At 47.1% G+C, this 18,317-nt stretch overlaps 1 protein-coding gene and 1 pseudogene across 1 annotated transcript in view; both read left to right on the top strand.

Annotated features, from left to right (window-relative positions):
- Positions 1-17,918, top strand: part of GAN (gigaxonin) — a 52,130-nt gene extending 34,212 nt beyond the window's left edge. The window contains exons 8-12 of the mRNA XM_006888883.1: positions 143-292; positions 1,502-1,638; positions 3,606-3,734; positions 17,552-17,661; positions 17,737-17,918. Of these exons, the coding sequence (XP_006888945.1) occupies positions 143-292; positions 1,502-1,638; positions 3,606-3,734; positions 17,552-17,661; positions 17,737-17,918 (708 nt within the window). The remainder of the gene's footprint in view (positions 1-142; positions 293-1,501; positions 1,639-3,605; positions 3,735-17,551; positions 17,662-17,736) is intronic.
- On the top strand, positions 14,012-14,395 carry LOC102854420 (annotated as a pseudogene).
- Positions 17,919-18,317: the final 399 nt, after the last annotated feature.

The raw sequence follows: 18,317 nt of genomic DNA, 5'->3' as shown, positions 1-18,317 counted from the left end.
TCCTGTCCTCCTAGCCCCTTCCTCCTGTCCTCCCAGCCCCTCCCTCCTGTCCTCCAGCCCCTCCTTCCTGTCCTCCTAGCCCCTTCCTCCTGCCGGGCTCATTGCTGGCCTTTTGCCTACAGAGATCTCCCCTGTCTTTCAGGCACGACATAACTTTGGGATAGTGGAGATTGACGGGATGCTGTACATTTTGGGAGGAGAGGATGGTGAAAAGGAGCTCATTTCCATGGAGTGTTACGACATTTATTCCAAGACTTGGACAAAGCAACCTGATTTGACCATGGTTAGAAAGGTGAGGACTGGGTCGTGTCACAAGTAGTTTACTCGCAAATTGGATTTTAAGTCTGTTTATTTCCTGACTCTTTGGCTTACAGTGCAGGTGACTGTTGAAAACATTAACATTATAGATTTCTGTATCCATCTGTAGCTTGCTCTCACCCTCATCAGGTGCCAGGATAGGACTGAGGATGTGCTAGAATTCACCTTGACCTTGTGCCTAGTGAGGCCTGGCTGTGTCCCAACCGCTGCACTGCTGAGAAATGATCTTTTTAATGCATTTAGCTCTTACAGGAACTTTTAGAGGCTAGTGGATAAAGAGTTGTGCTCACAGCTCAAAGGTGCACAGTTCTAATCCCTCAGCTGCTCTGAGGGAGGAGGATGGACAGTCTCCTGTCGTGTCATTTTGAACCTCTGGAGACCTGCCAAGGAGTCAGCTGTGAGTCGGTCCAGACTCCGTGGCAGTGAGTTGAGCTAGTACAGAACCAAATCACCTTGATCTTGACCATCTAGTGCAGGCTTTGAGATTGGGGAAGAACATGTGCAGGGAGGGAATAACCCATTCACGGAGGAGAGGAAAGACAGGCCGCCCTGGTGGCATAATGCTAGACTTGAAACAGCAATGTCGACACTTCTAACCACCAGCCGCCCCGTGGGACATGGCAGCCTGCTCCCCTGGAGACCCACAGCCTCTCAGGCACTTCTCCCTGAAAAAGACCCATAGGGTCACGGGCAGTCAGGGTCAGTGCAGTGGCAGTGCGATTGCTGGCTCGTTAGAGGGAAAGCACATGGCTCTGGGGAGGTTTTTGAGGATGGTGTCTCTGTATTTCCCATTGACCCCCACAGGCCAGAGCTCTAGCCAGTGCCATAGAAATGTCACATCTTTGGCCGCTGAACTGTAACTCATAACTCATCCCATACAGTAACACTTTGCTGTATGGAATCTTAATCCTGGACTCTATAAAGATTAGGACTATAAGGATTGTTTACTTATCTCATTTAGTGAAATCATATTACAGTAAGAGCCCTTTTTCTGAAGATTTACGGTATTTGGATTACATTGCTCTTCTCGTTTTAAAAATCCTGCATTTTCATCCTACAAAGTACCTTAGTCTAAGTGTTAGAAACTTCATCCTGTCTAAACTCTAAAGACAAGTTCGTCTTTATTGGTCTAGATTTAGTCACAGACACTGCCTTCCCCTCACTGTCCCTTTCTCCTTTCCAGATTGGCTGCTATGCAGCTATGAAAAAGAAAATCTATGCCATGGGCGGCGGGTCATATGGAAAGCTCTTTGAGTCAGTGGAATGCTACGACCCCAGGACCCAGCAGTGGACGGCCATCTGTCCCCTGAAGGAGAGGAGGTAGGTGATTAGGTGTGGACGCCATTCAGTCCCTTGGTGTTCTTTGGTCTGAAGCCCCTTAACCGTGGCAAGCATCTAGAGCGAATGTCCTTTTGCTAAAATGCATGTGTGTCTTTTTAAGGAAAGAAGCAGTGCATTATAATTCTTAGAGGCCTTTAATAGATGACTTATTTTGAAAATGTAGATAATGTTATGCATTTTTCACTCTCTTTAGGAACAGGAAGATCAAGCTTATTTTGTCCTAAAGGGTAGAACAAAAATAATGAAAAGTCCATAACTTAGAGAAGGCTATGTAGCAGTTCTCACAATAGGAAGTCCTTGGTGGCTGATGATGATAGCAGATGCTTAGGAAGCACTTACCACACACCGGACACGCGTGAGCCATTTACTGTTCACTGAGCCCGATGAGGTCAGTGCTGCTGCTGGACTTAGAAACGAGTCCCAGGACTAGCAGTGGGCCAGGCTCACCGTGGGGCAGAGGCAGGATTCGAACTAATTTCATGTGGCCCCAGAGTCCTTGCTCTGTCCTCTGTTTTCTCAGTTGATGGATGTTCCTCTATTGAAGGAAAATGGCACTGTCATCAGCAAAGTGACTCTGGGGGAAAATGCCTCACTCTTAAATAAATTTGAAGCTGAAGAAATAATTGGGAGTTAGTCAGTGAAGCAGACTAACAAACCCAGCTTTTGTAATTTCAGTTTCTCTAGAGAAAGTCCATGTATTTGAGAAGCATTTCAGTAACTTCCTGGTGATACATTTGGATGTGAAAAGCTCCCCTCCATGGGCCCCCATTTCTGTTAGCGGTTTCAGCTCCTGCTCATCTGTGCTTCAGCCACACTGGTCTCATCGTATGCACCTGTCTTGGCACCTGCTGAAGAGGCAGCGGTCTTGAGGCCGGTGGGCCGGCAAGTGGAGCTTAAGCATTGTTAGACAGCCTCCTCCTAGGGCTCCTCCGGCTTCCTGCCTTCCTTCCCGGGGCTGACGGTGCTCTCAAAGCGAGCTCATTTGTCATTTCCTAGTCTCTCTTTCTGTGAGCACTGGAGGCACAGTGGATAAGCGTTCGGCTGCTAACCCAAAGCGGGGCAGTCTGAACACACCAGCTACTCTGTGGAGAGAGACTTGGCAGGCTACACCCCAGAAAGATTTGCAGCCTAGGACATCTGCCGGGTCCCTCTGAGGTGGGGTTGACCCAGCGGTCCCCAACAGTAGCCTTCTTTCGGTTGTCCCACCAGTCCACCAGTGGGAGACCGAGGGCAGTGTCGCCCTGTGGTGGCTCACAGCTTCAGAAACCCGGTAGAGGGTCGCTGTGGGTGTAGACTGAGTCAGCAGCCGTGAGCTGGAGTTCTGGGGCAGTCATGCTGCTTGCCCCGTAGGGAACCGCCCTGCCCACCCGGAGCCCACGCCTGGCAGCCGGAATCCACCAGTGCCTCCTCCGGAGAAAGACGGCAGTGCCCACGGTGTACAGTGTGGACTCAGCGTTGCCTCCTGAGCGGTCATTTCCTCCTGTCTCCACTCTCCACCTGGAGGTCATTAGAACGTGGCCTCTTTGATTGCTTGTCCTCCCTCTTCATTGACTGCTGATGGTGTCTTTCCTCCAGAACCCTCCGCCATCGGGTGGGTTCTAACTCCTAGTGACCCTGTGGGCGGGCAGGGCTGCCCCGCGTTCACTGAGGCTGTGACAGAGCGGACTGCCTCGAACCACCAACCTTTCAATAGCCGCTAAGCGTGTTAACTGAAAATTCACTCCTTTCTTTCAAACTCACTTTTCTGTTTGTTGGTTTGGCATTTGGTTTATATGCGAGTAAGTGAATAGTGAATGATTCATGTTCTAAAAAAAGGAAGGTCCATCCCGGTCTTCCCAAAAGATTGACTGTCATGGACTTAAAATCAGGAGCGTGAGGAGTTAAGTGAGAACTTGATCGTCAGCCCCCTGCCCAGGATCTAACAGTCTCTGTGTGTGGCCTTCCAGATTCGGGGCTGTGGCCTGTGGAGTTGCCATGGAGCTGTACGTGTTTGGGGGCGTCCGGAGTCGTGAGGACATCCAGGGGGGTGAGATGGTCACCTGCAAGTCTGAGTTCTACCACGATGAGTTCAAAAGGTAACTCCTCCTGCATGTGTTGTCTTAGGGCCGCCGCTTCAAAACCATGTGTTCGCGGTTTACTTTGTGTTCCAGTAAATTCCTTGCATTACATCATCTGTTCAGGAGATAGCTCGGTAGCATACTAGCTGTTTCCTCAGGAATTTTCCAAGTATTGGTAACATAAAGAAAATACGTGTTTTGAAAATGTACATCAGGTTTTGATGTTTAGGTGCTGACATCTTTGACTGGGTCTCGGAAGTCTTCAGGAATACGTTCTGACCCCTCCGCTCCTCGCCGTGGCGTGTGTGGCCTCTGTGACGTGCCCTTGCTGTTCTGTGTCCATGCATTGCTCCCCTGGACCCACACAGGCCGCTTCCTTCCCCAGCACTTGTTACAGTTCGCTCAGTTCACTGCTTGTGATCCATTCCTCTGGCCCAAAGTTCCCCTTTCCCTCTTACCCTGGCTAACTGTGCCTCTTCCAGAACCACTTACCTAATTCTCATAGAGGAAGTCTGGTCACATCTGGCCTGGAACCCGCGGTCTGGGATCATAGAGCCCATGTGGCCGTCGTGAATTGTTATTGTAACTGCACGCTCCTTCTGGGCTGGCTCATGGCTGGACCTGGCCTGCTTCACTCAGTAAAATGTCGGGGGAGCCTTCCCCACACTTCAGCTCTCCCTCGCCCACCTGCACCCACCTGCACACACGCTTTCTGTAACCACGAAAGGCTGTTTTTATTGTAGCAACATGTTCCACATAATCTGGATTTCCTTCCTATTCCAGAAGGGGGTGCTGTAGCATAAGGCGTCATTCATGTTACTTGGATCAGGACAAACAATGGAGTTATCAAGGTTTTAGAAATGTTAACTTTGCATATATTTAAAATTCAGCATATTTTTATAGATTTTTTAAAAAATTGATTCCACAATCCTGGAACAAATGATTCGGCACAATCTGAGAGCGATTTAGGAGATGTTAGAGGCATAGACTCCAGCTTTCCAGTTAGTTTCTATTACTGCAGAGTGTAAGCTTTCCCACAGTATCTGCAGAAAAAGAACATCCAGAAGTTACTCATTTTGGAGAGATGGGACCCCCTCCTCCCGGTGCACTGTATTTGCAGTCTGTGGAAGCTGCTGCCAGCTGAGACATCTGTATTCGATTGGAGACCATTTAGATTGTTTTTTAAGTAATCTCTTGTCTTTCCTGCTTTTGTTCCCTATTTTTAGGTTAAAACTTTCCTGGAAAAATGCCACATCTTATTATTTTCTCTGTTTCTAAGTAAAAACAAAACTATTTGTAGGAAGGCATAAAAATTGCCCTAAGTTATTACCGAGTGATGGTAACGATTTACTGTGTCCAAATGACAATGTCCGTTTCTGTTCCTGTGTCCCCTGACACTGCCAAGCCCTCCCAGTCCTCCTCCCATTCTCTCACACATCTCATCAGCCGCCAAAGCGATCGATTTTCCTTTAACTCTGTAGGCAAATTGGCAGAATGACTGCAGCCATGGATTTAAGCACAGGAGAGATTGTGGGGACAGCACAGGACTGAGCAGGGTTCTGTCACTGAGTCTGGGTGACGCGATGGCACCCAGCAACAGTGGTTTCCAAATCCACCACACCTTCCTTTCTCTGCCAGAACCCTTTTTCAGAGGGCGCTCTAGTGGGCCTGCTGGCAAGGACTCGTGTGGCTACCCTGAAGGTAGACAGTTCAAATCCTCCAGCGACTCCACAGGAGAAGGACTAGCAGTCTGCTATGCAGTCCACAGCCTCTGAAAACTCCCTAGAGCTACGAATTGGTGCCCACTGGACCAGACCCCTGCCCATCGGTCCTGGTGCAGACACCTCACATAGACAGTTTGTTTAGCCTCTGACCAATCTTCTCGTGTACTTTTTGTTGACTTGTGGTTTTGAAAAATTAATCCAACACAGCCTAAGGTTTTTTTATTCTGATGTTCAAAGTTGAGGGTTCCATTCCAGCACCTCCATTCTCAGTTGATTCTGATATAAGTGAGAATATCTTTGTGGTCTAGGCTTCTGCTGGGAAGGTTCTTTATTTCTCTCTAAGGTACACAGTTTGAATCCACCAGCTACTCTATGGGAAAAAGATGGGAAATCTCCTGTGTGATTTGCTAGCTCTGAAAACCCACTGGAGGATCAGCTGTGCATCAGTTCCAACCAGACAGTACATCCCAACGCAGCATTGCCTTTTATTATCAATGTCTTAATGAATTTGATTATTTTTGTCTTTAGATGTTAGAAACATTACCTACAACTTACAAAAATATCCTTATATATGCGTACATAAAAAGGACACAGATCATAAACACTTTGACCGATAATAAGGAATTGGATATATTGGCATTTTGTGAATTGTGGTAATAACTTCACTTGAGGAAGGTTCTGGATGACCAGGATCATGCCTGAGAAAGGGCGGGGTCTAATCAGAACATTGGTGAGCACTGTTTGTGGTCTTTTCCTTTTCCTCTTTCTTTCCCCGCCATCAGATTTTTTACTGCATCAGTTCCCCAAATCTGCCTGTTGACTTAAACAAAGTGATCACCATTTGAGTCCTTGTTTTCAAGCAGCTGGCTTGTTTAGGGGAACATTCCAGCTATTCCTTTCATTGTAAAATGACTAACAAAATAAAACAGACTGTCTTAAATATAGTTGATCTCTCCCAAATGTGGTGTCAGTTGAGGACAACCTGCGTTTCCCTATTCCTGACCCTCCTGTTCACAGTCCTTCTCAGTTTGGGGTTAAGAAGACTTTCTGCCCTTGTCTCGAGCTCTTCCAGGTACTTGCATCCCAGCTCAGTTCTGAGAAGCAGCTGTGTTTTACTGACTCCGTGCATTTCCTCAGCCGACGCCTCCTGTTATTTTCCTAAGGCAACGCTGGTGGCACATCTGGAGGGAGGCGGGCTCCTGACCCAAAGGCTGCACTTCTCTGGACGGTCCAGATCCCGGGGGCAGTGAGGGAGGGATGGGCACTCTCCCCGTGTGATTTACAGCCTTGTTAACCAGCGGAGGGTCAGCTCCGAGTTCTAGTCCAGCGACAGTGAGTTAGAATTTCAGTCAATTTTCTATGTAAATTGTATTAATGAGAATTAAGATCTGTCACTTTCATATATTTTGGTTATTGAAAGTTCCTAATAGAGACTCACACCTATATTTGTTAACAAAATTCTCGACTCTCTGTAGAATTTGAAAGTCATGGAAAGATCCTTCCACAGTTCATGCTCCCAACCTGGTGGTATTTTGTGTGCTACATGTCTTCTTCCTTATATTTGTTCCTGTACAAAGAAAATGTGAGCAAGTAAGGTTTTTTTTTTGTCATTTGTTTTCATGAATTGTGAAGAGGAAAAGCATATGGCTTCAGAAATAACCTTAAACTCTTCTCAATACTTTTTAAAGTGTCTGCAGTGCTTTTTGTTGTTTCTAAAGGGAACCGTTTGCTCAGGAAACCAAACCCATTGCTGTCGCGACGGTTCCGGCTCCTGGCGACTCTGGCTTGTGATTTCTGGAGGAGGAGCCTGCCCCTCCTTCTCTGAGGAGCAGCGCGCAGAGTCAAACCATGGGCCTTTGTCTGAGCTGCCTGGCAGATTGCTGCTATGTCTCCATGGCACCTTTGATCACAAGACTGGCTTGTGAGTTACTCTGTGAACTGCAGGGGTCACTTTAGTAGCCCTCGTTTGCTCTTCCCCTGCTGCCTTCCTCCTTTAGGGCTTGGGACCTCTGAGAACTCTTGAACTCCCTCCAGTCATCTTTCTGTCTGACACGTGGAGGTGGCAGCGCAGCTCTGTGGTTAAGAGAGCAGGTGCAGGGCCAGGCATCCCAGGTGTGGATGCTCACAGGTGGCTTCACCTCTTAGTGCCTTCTCCTCCCTGTGCAGTGAAAATCTCAGGATTGTGAAAATGACGTGAGGCTGCTCTGATGACCGAGTAAGGAGTTACACTGCCAACCCAAAGGCAGGAAGAGCATGGATGGGCAGTCTCCTCCTTTGCAATTTACAGCCTCAGGGAATCCTCCAAACAGTCTTCAAGGCCTCTCTGCTTATCAGTTAGAATGATTATTTGCAGAGGAATAAGCAATACCTAGACCTTTGGGTATACTGAACCCTGGCTCAAAACTGATGAACATCTCTGTGGTCCAGAATGGCCCACTGGTCAAAGAGAGAGGGCCTGGTCAGTTGATGAATAGAGTCTTACCCAGTATGCTGGTCAGTGTGGGTCAGAAGCCCCCTCCTCCAATAGATCAGACTCAGTATATGTGCTCTGTTCCTGAGTGTGTGATTGGACCAGACCAGCTAGATAGCCAATCTCCGTATGATTTCCCTGAGTCTTGGACTGCAAGTCCTTTTGGAATACAAAAGCTAAGTGGAATTTCTTTTCCTATGAAGGTAGTGAGGCTGTTCCTGGGAAAAGGACATCATGCCTGGAAAAGTGGAGGGATGAAGGAGACGAAGATGCTCTCTGGGTGGGTTGATACAGTGACTGCTGCAAGGGGCTTGATTGTGAGGAAGACAAAGGCTAGCACAGGGTTCAGAGCTGTTGTGCTATGAGTCAGACTCAACAGCATGTAGCAGTAACAGTAAGTAAGGTAGAATAAACTGGGTCAAGAGGCAACATCATGAAAGATGGAGAAAAGACTGACATTGTCAACGATCCAGAGTCAAAACCCTTCATACCAGTGGTCAGATCTGGAGATGTATCATATTGGCAAAGCCTGCAGCTAAGGACTTCTCTGAAGTCCTGGAGAGTAATGATGCCATTTTAAAAACTAAGGTGTGCCCCATTCAGGCTATGGTCTTTCTGGTCAACTTCTATGCTTGTGAGAGCTGGACAGTGAAGTAACAGAATGACAGGAGAAGAATCAATGCCTTTGAGTTGTGGTATTGGAGAATAGTAGTGAATATCCCATTGATTGTCAAAATGTCTTGGAGGGATTGCACACAGTTGACCTCCTAGATGGGTTTTGATGCAAATGGTTTATCTACACAACGCAGCTGCTGGCTGGTAGGCGCTTTTGACCTGGTTATGCCTGCCTCATGCCAATTTGCAGAGACCCTCGGCAGCTTTTTCCTTTACCCAGCAGTGCCAGCAGTGAAGCACCTGCACCAGCTTGCCTCCCTTCTGCTACCTGCCTTCTCTTAGCCCACATAGATTTGTGTTCTTCTTAATGTGATGGTTAGAAAGTAGGAAGTACCATAGATGCTTTAATAAGTTGTGAACTAGGGAGTGGTAGGTAAATCTCATTTCAGCCAGATCTGTTAGGACCAGGATTGTTGGGGCACAGAAACCACACCAGTAACTTGAACATGGAAAAAGTAAACTATGCATTAGCCAGGACAATCTCTTCCCGTGCGATTAACGGCCACTGAAAACCCACTGGAGGGTCGGTATGGGTCGGTTCCCACTCTGTGGTACAACAGCAACACAACAGTTTAACTAGTGAAAGGTGATTAACCACTGAAAGAGATCAAAGAGGACTCTGAAGAATGTACTCTCAAACGCATTGCGCTTGAGTCGTAGCTGACCCTTCGTGGAGTCTGTGGCTGGAAATCCCTCAGAGCTGCTGGTGGATTTGGCCACCAGAGACGGCGTTGTTGTTATGTGCCGTCGAGTCGCTTGCAACTCATAGCGACCCTGTGCGCAAAAGCCCTAAACTCTGTCTTGTGCCAATTGCACCGTCTCTGATGCACCCATCCCGATTACCCCAGTCACTGAATCAGTCCACCTCATAGAGGGCCTTCCCCTCCTGCACTGTCCCTTCATTCTTCCAAGCATGATGTCCTTCTCCAAGGACTGGACCTCCTTACAACATGACCAAAGTATGTTAGATGGAGCCTCAGAATCCTTGCCTCCAAAGAGCCACCCGGTATAACCCTTTCCAGGATGAATCTGTTTGTTTTCCTAGCAGTCCATGGTACTTTCAATACTCTTCTCCAGCACCACAGCTCGAAGGCATCAATTCTCCTTCTGTCCTCTTTGGTCATTGTCCAACTCTCTTATACATAACAAGTGATTGCGAAGACCATGGCCTGTATCAGACGCACCTTAGTCTCCAGAGAGACACCACTGCTCTTCAGTGCAGCACAACTCCATACAGACTATGCCACCAGAGCTAGAGAACAGGAAGTGTGGGAGAGGTAGTAACTGCTTCCAGGATCAAAAAGTCCCCATGGAGGAAACAGACTGAGAGAAGTCCTCCCCACCCTCCAGGCTGAGGACCACGGAGCTGATTGGGTGACAGTGGATTGGAGCCCGCAAGCAGGGACGGAGTCTTGGGTGTCATGAGTGTAATCTGAACATGATCTCAGACATCAGAGAACTTTCCATTCTTTTGGCCCTGATCAGGCCTTGTTCTGTGTTTTATGTATTTTATTGTCTTAGATTCTATTTCAATGTAAATGTCTTGAAGGTTAGGACTAGTTTTCTATTCTCAGAGCTCTAGTGATCTGAGAGAAGTAATGGAATAGCTCTCATGTGCTTCCTGGTTATTTGTATTTCATCTTTTGTGAAGTCTATTCAAATAATTTGTTTTTTAATTTGAGTTGCACTGCTTCAGCAGCAGGTCTAGGCCTGGATGTTGGTGGCACAAAGGCTGCTTAGACGCATCCTAAGGTCTTCCCAAGATCCATGACCTGGGTATGCACATTCACTCCTGACGGGGAATTGTTTGGTCAGATGACCCCAGGTAAGTACTGTAACATTAAAGGATCTGCATTTACTTTAAAGACTTTGCACCGAGCTTCTCCTGTGTACTGTCTTACAACCATAATACAGTTACCAAACCAAGATACTTACATTGATACAATGATTAACTCAATGATGTCTTTTTTTCCCCCATTGATTTGCTCACAAAGTTCATATACATTGTATGCATACCGTTCTTCATTCATTCTGTGTTTCATACAATCATTCCCATGTACTGTGTTTTATAAAATGAATCACTGTTGGACTTGCCCATCAGTCATTTCCCAGTCTTTTCATGTCTCTGCCGGAGCTTCCCATTTCCTTCACCACCTCCCTCCACTCACCAGACTGTACAACCTTCTGGTTGTGCCCCTATCCAACCTCATCCCTCTGCTCCCACCCCTTCCCCTTTTGGGTTCCCATACGTGGTTTACTAGTTATCCTGGTATTTTTAGAATAATGGTCAGATGCAGTATTTGTCCTTATGAGACTGAGTTAGTTCACTCAGTATAATGTTCTCCAGTCCCTCCCAAGTTATGTTTAGCAGGGCAGCAAGCAATAAATGTTGGGAGAGGATATGGAGAGATGGAAACTCTCATACACTGTGGATGGGGTTCTTAGATGGTCCAACCAATCTGGAAGACAGTTTGGCATTTCCTCAAAAAAATGAACATAGAAACTCCATATGACACAGCTATTCCACTATTAGGAACATACCTCAAGGAAATTAGAACTGTGACACAAATGGAGATCTGTACAACAGTGTTCATAGCAGTGTTATTCACCATCACAAGAACATGGAAACAGCCTAAATGTCCAACCACAGCTGAATGAATTAAGAAATTGTGGTACCTTCACACATTGGAATACTATGCAGCACTCTGGAGCAATGATTTCTAAAAATACTATGCCTTTTCTTTGTATATTATCTGCTTTTCCATTGATTTCACCGCCCCCCCCCCATCCTTCTGTTCAGGGCTCCATCCCAGAATCCCACATTATTTCTGTTTCCTTAATCTTTCATCTGTGAAAATTCTCCAGTCTTACATGGTCTTTTGTGACTGTCACTCAAAAGAAAATAGTTTTGTTGTAGGGAGGAGGTGTTGTTTTATTTTTAGGATGTCTCTTGCTTTGGGTATGTGTGGTGATTTCATATGATTGGACTGATTTCATATGATTAGATTTCATATGATTATATTTCAGGCAGGAATCTCGTAGGAGTGGTGGTGTGTTCTCCTCCATTTCTATCTGGGAGAACACTGGTCTGATTACTGGTAGCGTTCGCCCTGGTCATGTTGCTAAGGAGGTGGCTGTTAGGTTTCTCCACTGTAGAGTCACTGTTTTTATTATAATTAATAAATGCCTTGAAAGAGGTAGAGTGTGCAAGTATATGTCTCCTTAGACTTTGAGCCACTAGTTTCCACGTCCATCAGGGCACTTCACCTTCAAGAGTCATGCTGTTTGGTGATTTTATAGATTCCCTCATTCCCTCTACATTTTTTCATTGGATTTCTTCTGTAAAGAAGAGCTAGCCCTACTCCCTGTATTACTGTCATTGTGGTTTTCCTTAAAAATACTGAATTACTGCTAAACTTGAACTCATAAGTATTTATTTTCTTCCATAAGTTGTAAATCTAGTACTGTCCTAATTTCTTTTGTTGCTCATATTACTTAGACAACATTGGCAGCTCAAACTGCTTTGAGCTTTGTCCGTTGGCAGCCACTTCCTGTTGGCTCCTGTATCCTTCTGACACACCCCAGCCTTTTTTGAGCCTTTCCTGTCTGGTACCACCGCGTTCTCCAGTCTTATCGCATATTTTCTGTGCCACAGCCTGGAAGCCAACTGCTTCACCAGAGAGCTCTCAGTTCTCTTATTGTTTGATTAGTGGGCTGATTTTCAGCAGTGATGTCAAGGCAGTTCGTTGAGTAAAGAAAAGTCTTTTTAAGAAATGATCCTGAAATAACTGGCTGTCTATATGGAAGAAAGCAACTTTGACCTTTCATAGTATATAGAGGAACTAACTTGAAAATATATCGTAGACCCACATGTTAGAGCTATCTTAAGCCCTAGTATAAGAAATTAGAGAAGAAAAATTTTAACAACTTTGGACTTGTTATGTTGTTATAGTTGTTGTTGTTTTATGCCCATGACTCATAGCGATCCCGTCTGCCCTGTCCTAAACCAATATCACAGATTCTAACACACCTAACCCCTTTACCATTTACTGTGTCAAATCATCTCCTCCAGGATCTTTCTCTCCTGCACTGTCCTTCCACCCTTCTAAGCACGATGTCCTCTCCAGGGACTAGTTCCTCCCAGCCACGTGCCCTGAGTGTGTGAGATACAGCTTCACAGTCTTTGCCTCCAAGGAGAAACTTGGTTTCACCCTCTCCAACACAGACCTGTCTGTTTTCATGGTGGTCCATGGTATGGACAATTTTGGACTAGGCAAAATTTTTTTATAAAGACAGAAAACATGAATTCTAAAAGGAAAAAGAAATGGATAATTTGGTCTTTAGTGACATTAAAAGTTTCTGTTCTTCAAAAGATCTCAGGAAGAAAACAGGCGAGTCATCTGCCTGCTGAGATGTAATATCTACAATACGTCTTCTAACAAAGGACTTAGCAAAATGCAAAGAAGCTTATAATTCAATAGGACCAAAACCTCAATTCTAAAAACAAACCTTTTTGAACAGACATTTCACTAAAGAATACGTAAAAAGAAATTTCCAGTAAACACATGCGCAACAATGCTCGGCATAAATAGTGATAGGAGAAAGGAGACCCTCTAGACTGGCAGAAATTTCAAAAGTCCAACAATAACCAAGTTCACTGGTAATACTGAACAGTTGGAAGAGCTCTGATGTGTTGCTAATTGGAAAATAAAATGGTGCAACACTCTAAAAACAGTTACCAAAGGAAACATCCTTTATCACACAACCCGGCAGTTCCCTACCTAGAATTCCATCGCAAGAAGCCCAAGTCCCAAGGGAGACGCACACTCTAACGTTCACACCACTGCGTGATGACAGCCCCAGCTGGGAGCCGACAGCCAGCATTCACAGCAGCAGGCGAGTGGATGAGAAATCCTGTTACACATACGTAATGGGATGTCACTGCTGTCAGGTGAGACCAGCCCCTACCTGGCCCTCCACTGGATGGCCCAGGAGGAGATTGCCCACGCTCCTCACGCAGAGGCGTTGGCGAGTTTGAACTGCAGAGAGGTTCAGCCCTTGGGTTGACAGCACAGCTCCCTACAGACGTGGCCACCCGAGTTCCCTCTCATATAGTGAAATGTGTTCTGTTGAGTCAGAACCAAATCGTCACTAACCCTCCCTGGGTTTTCAGACACAGTACATCACACAGAAGGACAGTGCCTGTCTTTCTACCATGGAGCAACTGGTGGATTTGGTCACTTCTCTCCACTAGACCACCAGACTCCCTCATGGAGTGGAATAGTAATAACTCAGAAATAACTCAGATACAGCCAACAGTTTGTATGTATCCCTTAAAATAACATTATGCTGAGACCGCACGGGGTTGCCGCCGCCGCCATCGTGCCAGCCCCTCGGGTCTCACGGAGGCTGGGCGACACCCCATAATGGGAGACAAGCCAATTTGGGAACAGACTGGATCCAGCTTCATTCAGCATTACTACCAGTTATTTGATAATGACAGAGTCCAAGTAGGCGCAATTTATATCGACACATCATGCCTTAAATGGGAAGGACAGCAGTTCCAGGGGAGAGCTGCCATTGTGGAGAAATTGTCTAGCGTTCCGTTCCAGAAAATCCCGCACAGCGTCACGTCGCAGGACCATCAGCCCACGCCAGACAGCTGTATCCTCAGCATGGCTGTGGGCCAGCTCAAGGCCCACGAAGACCCCATCATGGGCTTCCACCAGATGTTCCTGTTAAAGAATATCAGTGATGCTCGGGTTTGCACCAATGGTATGTTCAGGCTTTCTCTGCACAACTTCAGCTGACCTCGTCCCAGCCAGGCATTAATGCTATTTCCTCCTCCCTCCTTTTTCCGATACTCTTCACACTCCTGCAGATGCTCCAAATATCATACACAAGCAAGGCCAAGGTGGGAGTGGGTGCAGTGCACTGCCGCCACCGAGGGGTTAACAGTGCGTGATGCTTGGACACTAGACTGGTTGCATCTGACAGAAGTTTGTGTTGTACCAGCGCATGCCTTGGAAAGACTTAAGTAATGCAAAAGGTTGTCTTTTTTTTCTTTCTTTTTAATCAAGTGACAAGTGCTCTAGTAACGCAAAGAAGTGAAGGACAAAGTAGCTGCCTTACCGCCCAGATATTGATTTGTTCAGATGTTTCAGGGCCTTATTATACAATACAACCGTGAAAATTTTCTTAAAAAAATAAACATTATGCTGAGTGAAATATCTCAGTCACAAAAGGACAAATACTGCATAGTGCCACTGTTGTAGAACGGGACTGACATCAGGGTTGGGGTGAGACTGAGAAAAATTGGATAAATTATGACTACTGCATTGAAACAGATGAGGGAGGGAACTGTTTAAAAGCGATATATGATTGGGCATTATGGTTATGATAAGAGTCCAGAATGAAGGTTGCATAATGAAGTATACGGGGGGGGGGCGGAATTGGAAATTGTATAACAATGAAATAATTTTTCTTTTACTTTTCAAAGAGAAGCGTGAACTAGGGGAGAGGGGTGGGCAGGGAGAAAAATGCAACAGTGAATGAATGGAAATCCAAAGTCTGTAAATGTTCATTAAAATTAATAAAAGGTTTTTTTTAAAAAAGGGAAAAGGAAAATAATTGTGCTGAGCAACAAAAGCAGACTGGAAATTCTCTTCTTTACAGGACCTTCTAGAACAGCCAGACAATTAGTACTGACAGGAAACAAATCAGGGTTGGTCTGGAAGTGGAATGTGGGGGTCAGGGTTGACCCTGAAGGGGCAGGAGCAACTTCTGGGAGATGGGAAATGTCCTTTGCCTTACTTGGATTACTCATTGAAGGAATGGATACACATTTGTCAAAAAACATTGAAATGTGTTCTTAAGATAGGTTATTGTTGTCCATAAATTATTTAAGTCTCTAATTTGCTATCTGAAATTTACTGGAGGTGGGGGTACTTTTGGTAGATGGAGTTGCTGGGTGGTACAAATGGTTATGCACCTGGCAGCTAACTGAACAGGTGGCTTTCAGACACCCCACTCCCCAGAGCGTCTCAGAGGAAAGGCCTGACCAACAACAGCTCCCTCAAAGTCACAGTCGTTCTGCTGGGAACACGCGAGGTTGCCAAGAGGCGGATTTGACATAGCAGCAGTTGATAGCTTTTTTAGTTCTATCAGGATCATTTGTTTTATACCTGACTTGCTTCTGGTCATTAACTCTTTGACAAGCTCAGTAAGCCAACATCAAACCCACTGCTGGCAAGTCACTTCTGCCCCTCACTGAGTTCCCGTCAGCTCCCTCAGGCCATGGGTCACTCTTGGAAGACACTGCTCACCTTCTCCCACTGAGCATCTTCGTGGCCACTGGCCATTGGCCTTTCGTTGGCAGCCTCCTAGATACCATGCAACACTCAAGCAGAGTTCCTTTGGCAAAACCCAGGCCGCGCACTTAATTTATCATCCTGCATTGCCTCCTTTCTAATGAAACTACTGTGTCACCAGCTGAAACGAAACTTGTTGTTAGATTTTCATCAAGTGGACGATGACTGCTGGCAACCTGTGCTCAGCAGATTGAGCCTTGCCCAGTCCTGCGCTGTCCTGTCACGCTCGAGCTGGTGGTGACTGCGTTGGTCCATCTTGGTGAGGGTCTGCCTCTCTTGCTGGAACAGAAGACGGCCTTCCGTTTCCCTGTAGTCCACATGGCTTTTGACCAATACTCATGGTTGATTGCACAATATAGCCCTGTTGTAAAGGAGAGAGAGTCCTTTCTGTGAATGGTGGTCTGTCCACCTGTGTAGCCTCCTAGTTCAGTAAGGTGTGACTTTCCTCCTCCTGTCATTATTTTTAGTGTTGGTATGTTCTGAGTTTTTCACAAAAGAGCTCTGAGACTTTCGCACGAAGGCAGTAAAGTGTGTGCTGTTGTCATGCTTTCCAGCTGCTGGGAGAACAGTCCAGAGAATAAACCAGTCATGTTTGCAGAGAACCCCAGCGCCTCTGCGAAGGAAGAACCATTCCAATCCAGTTATCACCCACATGCAGTTTTTCTTCTCATCCCCAGATCAATTTCAGAATGCGCCTGCCTCTTCTCAGCCATTTTCAGAGCTCTCAACAGCTATGAACTGAAACCCCTTGGCCATTTTTCACTCTCTTTGTCCTGCCCCACACTTGTGTCCCAGCGACTTTGTCCTGGCCTGTGCTTGTGGCCCCACTGTTGAGAAGGCCTCTCCTGGCCCAGCCCCTGATGTCAGCATTTCACCCAGCCCTCCCCCTCTGCTCTGACGGTGCCTCTGTGCAGTCCTCTCCTCCACACTGGGAGCCGTATCCTCCTCGCTCCCCAGATCCTCGGGGACCCCAGGTGGTTTCATCTTCAGAGAGGCTGCTTTTTCTGTCCTCACTTCTCCGCTGTCCCCACATCTGGATGGGGCACTGCCCACTCCCCTGGTGCTGTCCTCCCTTGACCAGCAGGCTTTCCCCACAAACTTCTCAGCCAATGACCTCCACGTTCTCTGTTCAGGTCTCGGGCACAGTCACAGCCAGGTCCGCCACCTGCCAGCCTCCCCCCTGGTGTCTCAGCTCAAGCTTTGGACCCTGGGTACACCAGTCTTATTCTGAGTGTACCAGGTTTCATGTAGAGCTCTCTCCCCACTGCCCATCGTGGACTCCATCTTTGCAAACCATTTGCATCTTCACCCCACGCCACCCTCTGTAATCCCTCCCTGGCCTACCTCTCACTGCTTTGCAGCTGAGAGACTGAGCATTGCACGTCTGTACCTCGGACTCTGTCCTTGCACCCTCTTCACATGCTGTGTGCCTCTTTCCTTACCTCATCCAGTAATTTTCAGGTTGTGAACGCTTGTATGTTCTCTGTCCTCAAGCAGACAGTGGGCACCTCTTGGACACACACGTGGACATCTCCAGTTCAGTTGTCCTGGACAGCCTGGCGACCTTTGACTCCAGTCTTGTCTGTCCCCTCTCAGGTGGATCTACCTTAACGACCAGAACTTGTGCATTCCCGCCAGCTCCTCATTTGTGTACGGCGCTGTGCCCATTGGTGCCAGCATTTATGTTATCGGGGATTTGGATACAGGTAAGGACACCCTGGTGACCGCTGGGCAGCTTCCTGGTGGCCCCGAGCTCCGCATCTCACCTCTGCCTGTTGCAGGTACCAACTATGACTATGTGCGCGAGTTCAAGCGGAGCACAGGAACCTGGCACCACACCAAGCCACTGCTGCCCTCCGACCTGCGCCGTACCGGCTGCGCCGCCTTACGGATCGCCAACTGCAAGCTCTTCCGCCTGCAGCTGCAGCAAGGCCTGTTCCGGATCCGCGTGCACTCACCTTGACCGGACCCAGAGCGGGAGGAAGGCCTGGTCCAGTGCTCACAGCATCGCTTCACGTCGGGGTGCGGCAGCCCGGCGACCGGGCTGGGCTGTGGCGTGGTAACTGGGTGGAGTCAGGAGCTGGCTTTGCGGCTCCTGCCCAGAGCATGAGACCGTCAGGAATACCCAGGGGGAGTCCTTGCTCCCTTGGATGTGTTCATGGATAGATGGAGGCTAGGAAGTGGGGATTGGTACCGTGTAAAATACTGAAGTCACAATACTAAGGTGCATTTTCCCTGACGGGAAGTCATATCTTACAGACTGCTGTGTTCAAGGACATGGCTTTAGTATAAAAAACAATCCGTATATGCAAATCAACATATCCAGACACCCAAGATCGCTTTCCCGCTGCACTGGGAAGGT

The sequence above is a fragment of the Elephantulus edwardii genome, unplaced genomic scaffold (assembly GCF_000299155.1).
Source record: "Elephantulus edwardii isolate Elephantulus edwardi_28Jun2011 unplaced genomic scaffold, EleEdw1.0 scaffold00072, whole genome shotgun sequence".
In the NCBI taxonomy this organism is placed as follows: Eukaryota; Metazoa; Chordata; class Mammalia; order Macroscelidea; family Macroscelididae; genus Elephantulus; species Elephantulus edwardii.
This window is presented reverse-complemented; position numbering and strand designations above follow the sequence as displayed.